The sequence below is a fragment of the Prionailurus bengalensis genome, chromosome E4 (genome assembly GCF_016509475.1).
Source record: "Prionailurus bengalensis isolate Pbe53 chromosome E4, Fcat_Pben_1.1_paternal_pri, whole genome shotgun sequence".
NCBI classification, from domain to species: domain Eukaryota; kingdom Metazoa; phylum Chordata; class Mammalia; order Carnivora; family Felidae; genus Prionailurus; species Prionailurus bengalensis.
In genome coordinates this window covers 4049031-4063721 of record NC_057360.1, presented here as the reverse complement: position 1 = coordinate 4063721, position 14691 = coordinate 4049031, and the positions used below count along the sequence as shown (strand labels likewise).

Below are 14691 nucleotides of genomic sequence, written 5' to 3'. Positions count from 1 at the left end.
TCCTCCCTCTTACACAGAACGCTGGCGGCGTCCTGCTGTCTAGATCCCGGCGTGTGCGGGGCCACGACACTGGCGTCTTAGTGCCGGTGACCATCCGGGAAGGGGACTGGGTTTAAGCTGCACCATATCCGATAGTACTCAGAGTAGGTGCGAGTGAGCATTTACTGAGCAGGGGGCACCCTCCTGGCCCTTGCACGTGCTTTCCAAATGTAGTCACCACGCTAATCTCATGAGAGTCATTTACAGATGAGACAGACACGGGAAGCACACGGCACACGCCAGCATGTGGGGGCCGAGCCGGAACCAGGCGGTGCCAACACAGCCAACCCAACCGGCACACCTGTGCCAGTGCTTTCGGACGACCCTCACCAACAGACCTGTGATTTTTCAGGCTTGTGAGAAATACGAAAAGAAGCCGACTTCTCAGGCTCACGATTAATTATAAGAAGGGCTATATTTGTATCCGGACCTTCCCAGCATGCAAACAAACGGAAGCGAGGCGGGGCTGCGCTCGCGGAACGAGAACTGTGCGCTTCCGCCCAGGGGGCTGCGGCGTCAGACCCGGGCAGGGACCAAATCCCGGGCTGTCGTTTGTCAGCAGCCACAATCCCCAACTTCTCAGGTTCCTGAGGGCAATAATTTAGGTCTGAGCTCTGCTTAAAGCTCTTTGTTGACACCACAGCATATAAAACGGGGTTATACAATTCTTCCCCGTAAAGTTCACATTCTTCATTTTCTTATCGTTTATCATCAGGTTTCAAGCGTTGCTCTTGAACCCGCCGCAGCGATAGTCTTTCTAACACCTTCTGCAGGGCTGGGGAGCTGGCGGGAATTACGGTGGCTCCTCCCAGGAAAGGAGTAAGGGAGATAACGTTCGCCTTACCTCGGATATAGGCCAACGCCAACTTCCTGCATCTCCGCATTACAGACGGTGAAGGAGTTGCAGATCACCTGCAAAAACAAGGGGGAACACCACCAGGATTACCAGAGTCACCTAAGGAAAGTGGCAGGCGAGGGAACAGAAGTTTCCAAAGGAAGATGCAGGAGTTTAGTGCTTTTAGTAGCTGCTTTGGAAAGATCCAAGCCAAACGTGGATGTTCTTTCACTTGCAAAAGAATGTACCTGGAACACACTTTCCACAGGAACGTCAGGTGGGTAAGTGCAGAAATATCAACAACCTGCACAAAAATTCAGGCTTAAACCAGCACACGGCCTATTAATTTCAGTCTAATCCTCTCCCCCGAAGTTACACACAGTTACATGAAAGGTTCAAATTTCAGAATACACATAATCTATTTACTGAGAACCAGACTCCTACCACATTGGATTTTTTTCCTCAAACCGCCTGCAGTTTCCAGATACTGTGTATCTGATGAGTAACAGCAGCCTGTCTTTCTCCTACAAAGAGGGAAGTACACCCCGAGAGAGAGCCTGTGATCTGAGCGGACGGGCCACAATGCGCTCAGAAAGTCCTCCCGTCAAGCCACAGCATTTTCTAGGCATGCGGGATGCCTCAGAGTAGACAGCATGGTCTTATACCCAACAGGGGTGGTGGGGCAAAAGGAATAAAAGATGGAATCACTGTGCTCAAGGAACCTCAAAACCACCCAGAATCATGAGAAGAGCCTTGACTTAGAATCAGAAAATCTAGATCCTGGCCACACATCGCTGTCTCAGGCAGGTGCTGGGGATGAGCAGTGAAGAAATTAAACAAAGATCCTGCCTTCATGAAGCTTAAATCCTAGTGGGGGAGACAGATAAAAACTCAAGGATAGAAAAATGTCACAGGTGAATAAAAGCTAAGGAAGAAACAAGGCCAAGGGACAGAGGAAAAAGTGCTCAGGAAAGCTATTTAGCATAAGGTGACATTTAAACAGAGACCTAAGAAGCTGTGGAAATGAAATGTGCATATTGGAGTGGTGAAGGTTCGTGTCAGGAGAAAGAGCAAGTGCAAAGGCCCTGAGGTGTGAATATCCTTAGGTATAGAGTAACAGCAAGAAAGCTGGCATGGGCAAAGCAGAGTGAGGGAGAAGAAGAGGGGGTAAGATATGAGATCAGAGAGGCAGCTAGATGTTGTGTGGATTTAGAGCCACATCTAAATTTTATTCTAAACGAGTCAGAGAGCCACTGGGTTGCTTCTGAGCCAAGGCATGAACGGATCTGATTTCTGTTTGGAAAGGATCACTCTCCTGTGATGTAGAGAATGGGGCTATAGAAAGACAAGGCCGGAAGGAGAGGAAATGAGCAGCCCCGTGAGACTGGAGGCCGGGGGTGCCGGTGGCAGCGGGGGGTTGTGAGTGGTGCTGCTAACAGGATTTGCTCACGGACAGCCTACATGGGAGCAGCAAGAGCCACGGATCGGGTTCGAGCGTGGGCCGGAATGAGATTACGGTTGCCATTCGTTAACGCGAGGAAGGCTGTAGAAGAAACAGGCGTGACTGCGGGAGCCCGGGGGCGAGTCCAGTGGCTCTGTTTCAGCCACGCTCAGTCTGAAACGGCCCGTCACACGTCCCAGCCAAGGCTGCGTATGCACGAGCACCCAGAGTTCAGGGTACCAGCGGGGCTGGAGATGGACATTTAGGACAAAACAGAGCAAAGCCCATCAAGAGTGTAGACTCGAGAGGAACCGGGGACTACAAAGGGACGCTGACTTCCTGTTATAGTTTCTGTAAAGGGCAACACAAGTGACGACGAACTTCTCTAAACCAGGTTTATATGAAAGATGTCATGTACGAAAAAGCGTTCGGTCCTTTGAGACCCTTCCAACTGCTCTAAAGAGCTCTTCCGTGAAATGTAGGGCAACCTATGGCTTGGCGTTTCCTCTAAAAATCTGATCAAACTGCAGTTTCCAATCAGGAAATAAACTGGTGCACACGCACATATTTTGAACACATACTGGTTAAATTGCTTTAAGGGCATGTGTTTCACATTAAATTCCAAGAGAGTACCGTCTGTACATATTTATGCATAAAATGGAGGGTGGAAAGACGGGACAAAAGATCCTGTGTTTTCTTTTTGAAACTTTAAACATTAAATGGGTATGAATTTGGGGGTGGGGAACAGGAACTTTAACACTTATGTTTAAAGCATAATCAGGACTTTACCAAAAGTAATCCACCAATGAAAAACCAGATCAGACAGATCTAATTTGTTAACTTTTGGATCAAACCAAAATGTAAACATCTTTTCTGCACCATACAGCACATGAGAGGCTCTTCCAAAATCAGCTTACTCTGATGGAATTCTTAAAAAGAAAGAGCTAACAAGGGGAAATGTCAGCTTGCTGTGTCTTCCTCCAGGAAACTTCCCGATCCCTCGGACTTAGCCACTTACTCATCTCTTCGGGGCATTTCTCACACGGGGTCATTATGCACCCATTTACTCAGCACCACACACACCTATGGGTGTAAAATACACACAGGGCAGTGTTGGTGGTTCCTTACGTGAAAGACACTTCTAAAGGGTTTTCTGATGGATGGATGGTTGTGTGTCCCCAGAGGGTCACTGTCTAGAACAAGGGTTGGAGAAGATGCCAGAAATCACAGGTACCCCATAGGTAGAGAAGAGAGATGGATGTCTGTGCTCTGACAAGGAGTAAGAAGTTAACCTTCCATTTCTCTTGTCTTGAGCCACCCAATCTCTTGACATCCCTTTGTGCATTCTCTCTCTCCACTGTAGCTCATCTTCTGTTTTATCCTCTTTTCCATTAGTCCAGTGGATGACAGGCTTACGCATCAGAAGAGCACAAGGGGCTGTTTGATCCTCTGCTTAAAATGCCAAGGGCCTGAGGGGCACCCGGGGGGCTCAGTAGGTTAAGCGTCCGACTTCGACTCAGGTCATGATCTCACGGCTCATTAGTTCGAGCCCTGCACTGGGCTCTGGGCTGACAGCTCAGAGCCCGGAGGCTGCCTCGGATTCTGTGTCTCCTGCTCTCTCTGCCCCTCCCTCGCTCATGCTCACTCTTTTTCTCTCTCTCTCAAAAATAAACATTAAAAAAAAAATGCTAGGGGCCTGGTACACAGGGCACAAAATAACTGTGCAAAATGAATGAATGAATGATAGTCCCCACATCTCTTGCACTATCTTTTCCTTTGTTTACTTTTCTCCCTTCTTTTCCTTTTCCTGTCTTCACTGGTACCAGTCGGCTACCCTCCTCTCTCATTTCGCCTCACTCCACAATAGAGGTAGGAGATTTTAAATTTCTACTGAACAAATTCCAGACAAGTTCCTCATTCATATTATTCTGAGAGGCGCTGAGTGCTAGTGTTCCTGAGCTACAACAGTTTAACTTTTTGCCCACTCTCACTTTTTTTAAATATATATTTTTAAATATTTATTTATTTTGAGAGAGGGAGAGGGAGAGAGTGAGAGAAGCAAAAAGAGGGAGAGAGAGAGAATCCCAAGCAGGATCCTTGCTGTCAGTAAGGAGCCCAACACACAGCTCGAGCCCATGAACTCTGAGATCATGACCTGAGCCAAAATCAAGAGTCAGATGCTCAACAGACTGAGCTACCTGCCTAAGCACCCCTGCTTACTCCCACTTTTATTAAAAATATTGATTTCACTCACTAGTATATCCTTATGTGCTCAAGTGAAAATCTGAGAATGAAGGAATTCATTCTTCAAATAAAAGAATGGAAACAAAGTCCATAAATAAAAGTTTAACCACTTTTCAAAGCATTTCTTGGTATAAACTGTTTTCTTGGGGAATTACACAGGTTAAATAACTAATGAATGAATACTTCACACAAAGATGCCTTTCAAAAAGCATATTATAGGGCGCCTGGATGGCTCAGTTGTTTAAGTGTCCGACTCTTGGTTTCAATTCAGGTCATGATTTCACGGTTCACAGGTTGGAGTCCCATGTCAGCTCTGTACTGGCAGCACAGAGCACACTTGGGATTCTCCCTGTCTCCCTCTCTCTCTGCCCCTCCCTCCCCGCTCTAAATAAATAAACTTAAAAAAAAAAAGCATATTACTGGGATTATTTCAATAAAAAAGCAATTAAATTAAAAAAATTCTTTCTAAAACCTGTTGGATTATTACTTTAAAATATTTACTATGACATAAAATTACAACATAGGTTTAAGTTATCTTATAATTATCAAATATAGCTATGTATACTCTTCACAATATTTCTTTTGAAATATTCAGAAGCCTTCATAATATAACACTGTAGCCTTTCTAGATAGTAAAATTCTAGTGAGCTAGCACAAATAATCACTGAGCCTCTGTATTTTGTAAAAACAACTAAAGTAAAATTTTAAATGTTCTATGAACCATGATAAAAACTCTCAACAAAGTAGGTTTAGAGGAATGTACTTCAACATAATAAAGACCATATAGGAGATACACACAGCTAACATCATACTCAATGGTGAAAAACTGAGAGCTTTTCCCCTAAGATAGGGAGCAAGACAAGGATGTCTACTCTCACCACTTTCATTTGTCATAGTACAGAAGTCCTGGCCACAGCAACAGAGAGGAAAAAGAGATTAAAGGCATCAAAATTGGTAAAAAAGTAAACTTTCACTATTTCCAGATGACATAATACTATTTACAGAAAACTCTAAAGATTTCACCTAAAACCTACTAGAACTTATAAATGAATTCAGAAAGGTTGCATGATACAAAATCAACATATAGAAATCCATTAACCTTCTCTTCATTATTAATGTATAGAAAGAGAAATTAAGAAAACAATCCCATTTACAATCACACTAAAAAGAATAAAATACCTAGGAATAAACTTAAAAAGATAAAAGACACATACTCTGAAAACTATAAAACACGGATGAAGGAAATTGAAGACAACACAAACAGAAAGTTATTATATGTTCATCGATCTGAAGAACAAATACTGTTAAAATGTCCACACTACCCAAAGCAATCTACAGATTTAATGCAATACCTATCAAAATTCCAACAGCATTTTTCAGAGAATTAGAACCAACAATCCTTTAATTTGTACGGAAAGACAAAAAATCCAAATAACCAAAGCAATCGTGAAAAAGAAGAACTGGAGGTATCACAATCCACAGTCCCAGATTTAAAGATATTCTACAAAGCCGCAGTTATCAAAACAGTATGGTAGTGCCACAAAAATTGACACATAGAGCAATAGAAAAGAACAGAAAACCCAGAGACGAATCCACAATTATAGGGTCACTTGATCTTCAGCAAAGCAGGAAAGAATATCCAATGGGAAAAAGACAGTCTCTTCAAAACATGGTGGTGGGAAAATTGAACAGCTACATGCAAAAGAATGAAACTGGACCACCTATTTACACCGTACAAAAACAGAAGTTCAAAATGGATTAAGGACCTAAATGTGAAACCTGACACCATAAAAATCCTAGAAGAGAGTGTGGGCAGTAATTTATCTGGCATCGGCTGTAGCAACATTTTTCTAGATATGTCTCCTAAGGCAAGGGCAACAAAAGCAAAAACAAACTATTGGGACTACATCAAAATAAAAAGCCTCTGCACAGTAAAGGAAACAATCAACAAGACTAAAAAGCAAGCTACTGAGTGGGAGAAGTATTTGCAAATGACATAGCAGATAAAGGGTTAGTATCCAAAATATACAAAGAATTGATACAACTCGACACCCAAAAAACAAATAATCCAATTAAAAAATGGGCAGAAGACATGAACAGGCATTTCTCCAAAGAAGACATACAGGTGGCAAACAGATACAGGAAAAGACGCTCAACATCACTCACTGGAAGGAAAATACGAATCAAAACTACAGTGAGCTATCACCTCACACCTGTCAGAATGGCTGAAATTAAAACACAAGAAACAAGCGTTGGTGAGGATGTGGAGAAAAAGGAAAGGAAAGCTTGTGCGCTGTTTGTGGGAATGTGAACTGGTGCAGCCAATGTGGAAAAGTAAAAGTATGCTCAAAAAAAATATGGAGTTTCCTCAAAAAAATTAAAAATAGAACGACCACATGATCCAGTATTTCCACTGCTGGATATATACCCACAGAATATGAAAACACTAACTCAAAAACCTATGTGCACCCCTATGTTTATTGCAGCATTATCTATGGCAGCCAAATTATGGAAGCAGCCCAAGCGTTCACTGGTTGGTGAATGGATAAAGAAGCAGTGGTATGTATATAATGGAATATTACTCAGCCATCAGAAAGAACGAAATCCTGCCATTTGCAATAACATGGATGGATCATGGAGAAATAATGCTAAGTCAGATGAATCAGTCAGAGACAGACAAATACCATATGACTTCACTCATATCTGGAACTTGAGAAACAAGGCAAATGAGCAAAGGAGGAAAAAAAAAAAAGAGACAAACCAAGAAGGGGAGGTGGGCAGGGGGCTAAGAGAAATAGGTGAAGGGTATGCACTTCTCAGGATGAACACTGGGTAACGTACAGAAGCGTTGAATCACCATGTTGTACATCTGCAGCTAATAGGATACTGAGTGTTAACTACGCTGGAATACATTATGTATATATATTCATTCTACGAACCAAATTCTTATGTCATGTGGTTCAGGTTCTAGGTCCAGAACCTGACGTTTGTGTTCTGGGATTAAAAGTTCCCCTGCAGCCATCATACCAACACACAGGTGAACACTTCAGAGAGTTATCTTATACACATGTTTAAAGTTCACATTTTTCCTTAAATTTTCTGAATTAGAAGCTTTTTACTGTAGCAGAAGATAAATGAAGGCATTTGAGACACTAGGGAAAATCGCCGACATACCATTACCTCTTAACGGCGAAGCTGAACAGCCGTAAGAAAACGAACAGCCCGTTGCAAACAGAGTAATTCGACCCCATGGCAGAAGGAGACATCCACTTCGCAGCACCCCCTCGCCCTAATTACTCACTTCTACAAAGAACTTGGTCTGTGCGCAAGTAGCTATAGCTGGCTTCTAGCCTACTCTAGAGAATGCTTTCAATTTCAAAAAATATTAATTTTAAAACATTTATAACAAAAGGGAACTCAGTTTCTAAACACAAACATAAGGCAGTTTCCTCAAAGACCATCTGCAACTCCTTTATAATTTCTCTATTTAAGGCGTAAGTAGAGTGTTCAGGACACAGAAGTCTGACACACAGAGTTCACTAATTAGAGAGGCTAAGGTAAAGTTTCAAAAGAGAGCTTACTGTATTTATTTTATTGGGGCCTGTGCATAGAAGGAAAGGAAGGCGGGAGAGCTGGCAGAGATGAAAACCAAAAGCAGAGGTTTTTGTATAAAATAACCACCACCACCCCCCACCCCCCTGCCCCAGCACTATTAATTCTCCGCCTTTAGAAGCATGCTAAGTGTTTCAGTCAGGGTACATTTTTCTCCTCCACGGCAACTGACATTTTACTAAACACGGAATTATTTTTTAAGTCTTCTTATAAACCGCAAGAGACTTAAAATAGTACCCCCCCCGCCCCCGATCCCTCCTATCTGCGTGGCAGACACCGAACCATCTTCCATGATTCAACCCAGGCCTTCCCTGATATCCTGCTCCTGCCTTTGGTCACTGGCTTACACTCTTTCCCTGGGCCTGAAAACGGGCGGTCTGCAGTCCGCACACCAGCGCGGGAAGGAGGTGTGCTCAGGCATGAAGAGGCAGCACTTTTCAGATGACAAAAAAAATCACAAATCCCCAAATTCACAAAAGCGTTCCAGGTTTACAGCAGTAAGGATCATTATGGCATCTTCTCGATTTCAGACTTTAAAAATCAATCCCTAGGGGCGCCTGGGTGCCTCAGTGGGTTGAGCATCCGCCTCTCGATCTTGGCTCAGGTCATGATTTCATGGTTTATAGGATCGAGTCCCGCATCAGGCTCTAAGCTGACATCGTGGGGCCTGCTTGGGATTCTCTTTCTCTCTGCCCTTTCCCTGCTCGCTCTCTCATGCTCTCTCTCAAAATAAATAAACACTTAAAAAAATCAATCAATAAAACCATTAGTGCAATATATCTTCCCTTTGTTGGGAAATAGCTGGAGAGCCTCCACATTTCATCCATGGAGGCTGTGAGCAGGTGTGCTCAGGGCCCATCGCTGTGCTGCACGGCCAGCCTCATGGAATCTGATCCCACGGAGTTTCCTCTGGTTTCTGTCATAGGCTATCCCGTTTGCAAACGTAATGGACCCACTGGCTGAAGACAGCAAGCGAGGATGTTGGAAAAATGATGGCAAGCGAGGAGGAACATAAAAATGATAATTTTGTAAACTTGACTCGGGGTGTTCCGTTATGATGACTTTTATCTGGTAGAAATTCTTACAAACCACCTCAAGATGTTTCTAGTATTTAGAAAATGCTAGAAGGAGAACATATAATCTTATTTTTAGCAGATGGCATGAAAACTATTGGCGTCTCCCATGTGTTATTTGAAATGTGCTTGCACCTCGCCACCTAGAAACAGACATGAAAATTATAAAATTTAATACCCTATCTAGTTTTCTTTTTTTTTTTTTTTTTAAATTTTTTTTCAACGTTTTTTATTTATTTTTGGGACACAGAGAGACAGAGCATGAACGGGGGAGGGGCAGAGAGAGAGAGGGAGACACAGAATCGGAAACAGGCTCCAGACTCCGAGCCATCAGCCCAGAGCCCGACGCGGGGCTCGAACTCACGGACCGCGAGATCGTGACCTGGCTGAAGTCGGACGCTTAACCGACTGTGCCACCCAGGCGCCCCTAGTTTTCTAAATAGTAGATCATAAGAATGGTAAACATCAACCTATAAAAGCACAATGCTAAGGCCCAAACCAAAAATATTCACTTAAACATTTATATAGCATTATAAATGATGCTTTTTCGAACAAAACTAACTTGAAGCAAATTAAACCACGTATGCCTCTTGTTAAGTGGGAAAAGTAAAAATGTGCCCTTCTATTATGCAAATATCATTAAAGATTTTGAAACCAATGCAAGCCAAGTAAAAAATAAAATGATCTAACTTGAGAACGCTTCTTACCACGTCCTGTATCACAACATACTTGGACATGTGTCCCAGACCCTCTATATTCAAGTACAACTGTTCCCACAACTGTGATGGTGTTGGTCAGATTTCCAGCTGTGGTCACAAACAGAGCACGCTAGACACACAAAATACTCAACAACGACTTGCAAAAGCTAAAATCAACATCGAGGCCAGTATCGTAAGCGAGGGAAGAACAGTCATACAATTGCATTTCCTGCTTTAAATCCTTCCCGAGGTCAAGCGACCCAATGTCAGCAAGTGAGGATTCACAAAATGAAGCCCTCTTGGACGACAGGTCTTCCAAAACCCACCCACACTTTCCTATTTCTAAGGGCTTTCCTCACAGCAGAACCCATTATATCTTAAACAACGGTCCTTGAGACCAGAAAGCAAAAACAGCAATGATATTCACTAACTTGTCCATTTTCTTCATGCTCCCCCTCAGGATATTCCCTGGCATCCTACGTCCTTAGAACTCAGCTGGTGAAAACAGCACTTGCAATAGAGGTCTGTCAAGTATGTATAAAAGTATAAAAAGCTCTTGACATGGTTTCCATTGTTTAATTTTCCTTCCACATCCCGAGGCTCAGAAATACTGATACTCTTAAATAATTTATTACAGGATATTGTTATAGTTTCCATAGCTCTGCCATAAGCATCCTTTCTGTCAAACATTTCGTGCAGCCACGCTCCTGTCCAGAAAGTTTATTATCGCAACGAACCCAACTTTCCCCCCCCAGATAACACTTAAAGATTCGTTTGTTCAGCTTGAGTCTCTGAAAACGTTCTCTTACGTGATAATCTAGTTTTGTTATTCTCTTTCCACGTAATTGAAGCAAAACCTACCCCCAGGCGTGCCAGCACTCTCCACTGTAATTTTTGTTAGTTCTAGTGCTAAAATGCTAAACGAAGTATGCTGGGTAAACCACCTGACGAAGGCTGAACTGGACACAGCAGAGGGCGGCTCAAATCATCTGCGTTTCCCTCAAGTTAATGGAGAAAAAAAACTACAGGAAACACGTTCCATGTGGAAGAGAAAACTGAACACAAACCAGCGAAAGATAAGTTCTAGTGTCAGCTGAGGTTACGCTACACACAAATTAAGGCGGGTACTCTCCCCAGGAGCAGTTGTGCCTGGCAAGAGTTTGTCACCCTAGTCATACCTGCCATCTCAGGGAGCGCAGCCCCAGGAGCACGTACATCACGTCACGGCATACGAAGTGTGTGTGACTCATCTACAAGCCGCATGGGCACGAGGTGTCTGGGGGGCTGGTACCCAGGCCTGTTTCCGGCCGGCAGTGGCAGTAGACAAGGGGGCACCTCAGTGGGTCAGTCCTTCTGGGGTGGCCCACGCACACCCAATCCCTGACGGTGCACACACGGCCAGGAGACAGGGAAGGATGGACACGGGCCGGACAATGGTCACAACTCTATGCAGGGCAGACTCTACAAGAAATTAGCCTCTGAGGTCAGACGGCCCCACTTATGATCTCCCAGGGGGACTCCTCTGTTCTCAGGAACACAGAAGGAAAGCAGAACATGAATCGTGGCTTCAGTCCCACCTCCCAGCCCCCATTTCTCTAGAGGTAGCTCATAATCAGCAGCCCCCCTTTGCTTCCTTCCAGCCACTCTTACACCCAGCCAGGCACACAAAACAAACGGGTGGGATTTCTAGTTGACTGTCCGCCTCTTTGGGCAGCACAGTCAATACACAGGTGGCACTCTCCCCAGCCTCTCTCCGGACTAGATTCCTGAGCCAGCTGCTGGAGAAAACACCGTCACACCGCCCCTGCACCATTTCGGGGGTGACCTACAGAGATTCCTAGGGGAGGATGCCTCCCCCTGTTCAGAGTTCATCAGAACATGGAGAGGAGGGAATTTGGAAAGCAGATTCAATGCATCTTTTCTTTTTTAATATCCACCGCAGAAAGTAAAGTTTGACAAACTCCTTTTTGGTGAGTGTGTATTTTTTTATGTTTATTTATCTTTGAGAGAGAGAGCGAGCGCACACAAGTGGGGTAGGGGCAGAGAAAGAGGCAGACAGAGGATCCAAAGCAGGCTCTGCACTGACAGCAGCAATCCCGATGCGGGGCTCGAACTCGCAAACTGTGAGATCATGACCTGAGCCGAAGTCAGATGCTTACCCGACTGAGCCACCCAGGTGCCCTGACAAACTCTTATTAACTAGTTCGTGGGGCTCCCGAGTAAGAGCAAAAGAAAAGCATGGGTTTTAAAAAACACAGGCAAGCCCTGACCTAGGTGGAGGCTGACCGCTGAGTTTGGATCTGGTCCCGACCTAATCTTCTCGTTTTCGTCTCTTCTCTTGCCTGCTCGTGCTGTCCTCTGCACTTTCCGCTCTTCCCATCTCGTGTCTCTGCAGGGCAGGCCAGCCCCTGTGCCTCGATGTCCCCCACCTTTCTTCATCTACTGAATTCCCATGACCCTCTGAGGCCCAGCTCAAAACCCTCCTCTTGGGGGAGGCCTTCCAACTCGCTGGGGGAGGGAGGCTCTGCGGCCTGTGCTCCTGAGCTTGCCCACGAGTCCACTCCCACATCCTGCACCGTATGAACAGCCATTTCTTCGCATTCGAGTTCCCAGAGGGTCGGAATTCTGTTTCATTACTTTCCCCCGCCACCTGGACTCACACTGGCCTGACACGCTGAGTGTGCTCAAAGTATCTTTGCTCGGTAAACGGCTGCAGACAGAGTACGTTCAATACCAGTGACTTTGTGAGCCTTTGTGACGTCTCTATAGCATTGTTAACAGACCAAGGCAATCGCTAATCTGCAGCAGAAAGAGAAATCTCTTCTTGTTCTCTTTCCCTCCTTCCTCTCTCTCCCCTTCTCCATTCCTCCCTACAACAAGCACTCACTCAGTGACCTACACAGACCGGATTCTGGGGCTACAGGAAGGTGTCAGTACAAACCGAACCCTGCCCTCAGGGACTCTGACGCCAGCAGGGCAGACAGAGGCACGAGGCGAAAAATCACGTGCAAACTGCACCAGAGCCCAGCACAGGGGTCAGTAGCTCAGCCGGGACAAGTCAGGGAAGGCTCCTTGAAGAGGGGACGCCAAACGAGGTACTTGCAGTCTGGAATCGCAAGGATAACCCAAACTTCTTACTCCTTATGTGACACAGGGGGGAAATGTCAACCTAATTACATATCCTGGAAAATGTTTTCCTTAGATCAAAGAAAGTTGGCATAAACTTACTACCCATATAGATTACACTCTGGCTCCCAAAAGTTGAAGGTGGTGACATCTGATAATAGCAGACGTTACAAAAGTAAACAGTGAGAAGTAAAAGGAATAGAGACACCGGGTTTGGCCACGGCTTGTGGAACAAAATGTCTGCTGCGCTCCTTGGTTTAAGAAAATCTTATGGGGCACCTGGGTGGCTCAGTCAGTTAAGCGTCTGACTTCGGCTCAGGTCATGACCTCGCGGTCCGTGAGACCCCCCCCCACGTCGGGCTCTGTGCTGACAGCTCAGAGCCTGGAGCCTGTTTCAGATTCTGTGTCTCCCTCTCTCTGACCCTCCCCCACTCATGCTCTGTCTCTGTCTCAAAAATAAATAAAGGTTAAAAAAATTTTTTTTTAAAAAAAAGAAAATCTTACAAACATCTAAAATGTGTCCTGTTCTGGGGCGTCTGGGTGGATCTGTTGGTTAGGCGTCTGACTTCGGCTCAGGTCATGATCTCGCACTCCGTGAGTTCGAGCCTCGTGTGGGGCTCTGTGCCGACAGCTCAGAGCCTGGAGCCTGCTTGGGATTCTGTGTCTCCCCCTCTCTCTGCCCTTCCCCCGCTCAGGCTCTGTCTCTTTCTCTCCCCAAAATAAATGAAGATTAAAAAACAAAACGTGTCCTGTTCTTATTCCACGTCACTGGAAGTGGAGAGGAGGGAACAGGCAGAGTGATGTTGAAGACAGTAGTGCCTCAAAAGCCATGATGCACCTCTTTCTGTGAAGAGCCAGGGCAGGTTGGGGGCACCTGGTGGGGAGCGCCGTCTGGACCGGGTGTCAGGGGCACCGGGACCCACGGCCCTCAGACCTTTCCTCCCCCGCCTGCTGAGGCCCTAGAAGTCACGCCACAGGACCCACCCTTTCCAAGGAGGGGAAGCCCCCCCCCCCCCCGCCCCGAGGGCACCCGCCCCGCCTGGCCCTCCCGTGCGCTCATCCTGAAGCACTTCTGGTTCATGGCGTCTCGGGGTCTCCAGCCTCCTCACGAGGGAGCTCCGAGAACAGTCCTCACTTCAGGACGAGGAAGGGAGGGCGAAGGGAAATCAACACGCTCTTTGTTCCAGGGCTCCGTCTTCACCTGCTCTCACCCAGCAGTGAAATTCGTTCGGTCAAAATAACCCTTGCAGCCGAGCACTCCGCCCTGCCCTGGAGGAATTCTACACATCAGGCCAGGCCGGGAGAAGGGGGGGAGCGCCAGGCGAGGTCTGGAACGGGGCGTACCCCGGCCCTCAGAACAGAGCTCTGTGCGTTCATTTCTTCAGGGCCCGTTTATGTAGCCCGCAGAGTCTAGGCGCTGGGAAGGAAGGAGGAAAGACCACCCCTTCCACCAGTTTGCCTAGTGAAATGAGGAAAAAAATGTCACGTTTTTCTCTAATTCAGACAAATTTTAGCCTTTCTCGGCCAAGATTGTTTTCCTATTGGCCATATTTCTCTGTAAGTCGACCTGTCAAGAAGCAGGCTGCGGGAACACAGGGAGGCCCTCTAAACTGTCAGATCAAT

The 14691-nt window shown here is 45.7% G+C and overlaps 1 protein-coding gene across 1 annotated transcript in view; it reads right to left on the bottom strand.

Annotated features, from left to right (window-relative positions):
- Nucleotides 1-992, bottom strand: part of LOC122476127 (histone-lysine N-methyltransferase SMYD3-like) — a 153648-nt gene extending 152656 nt beyond the window's left edge. The window contains exon 1 of the mRNA XM_043568453.1: nucleotides 884-992. Within this exon, the coding sequence (XP_043424388.1) occupies nucleotides 884-915 (32 nt within the window). The 5' untranslated portion in view covers nucleotides 916-992. The remainder of the gene's footprint in view (nucleotides 1-883) is intronic.
- Nucleotides 993-14691: the final 13699 nt, after the last annotated feature.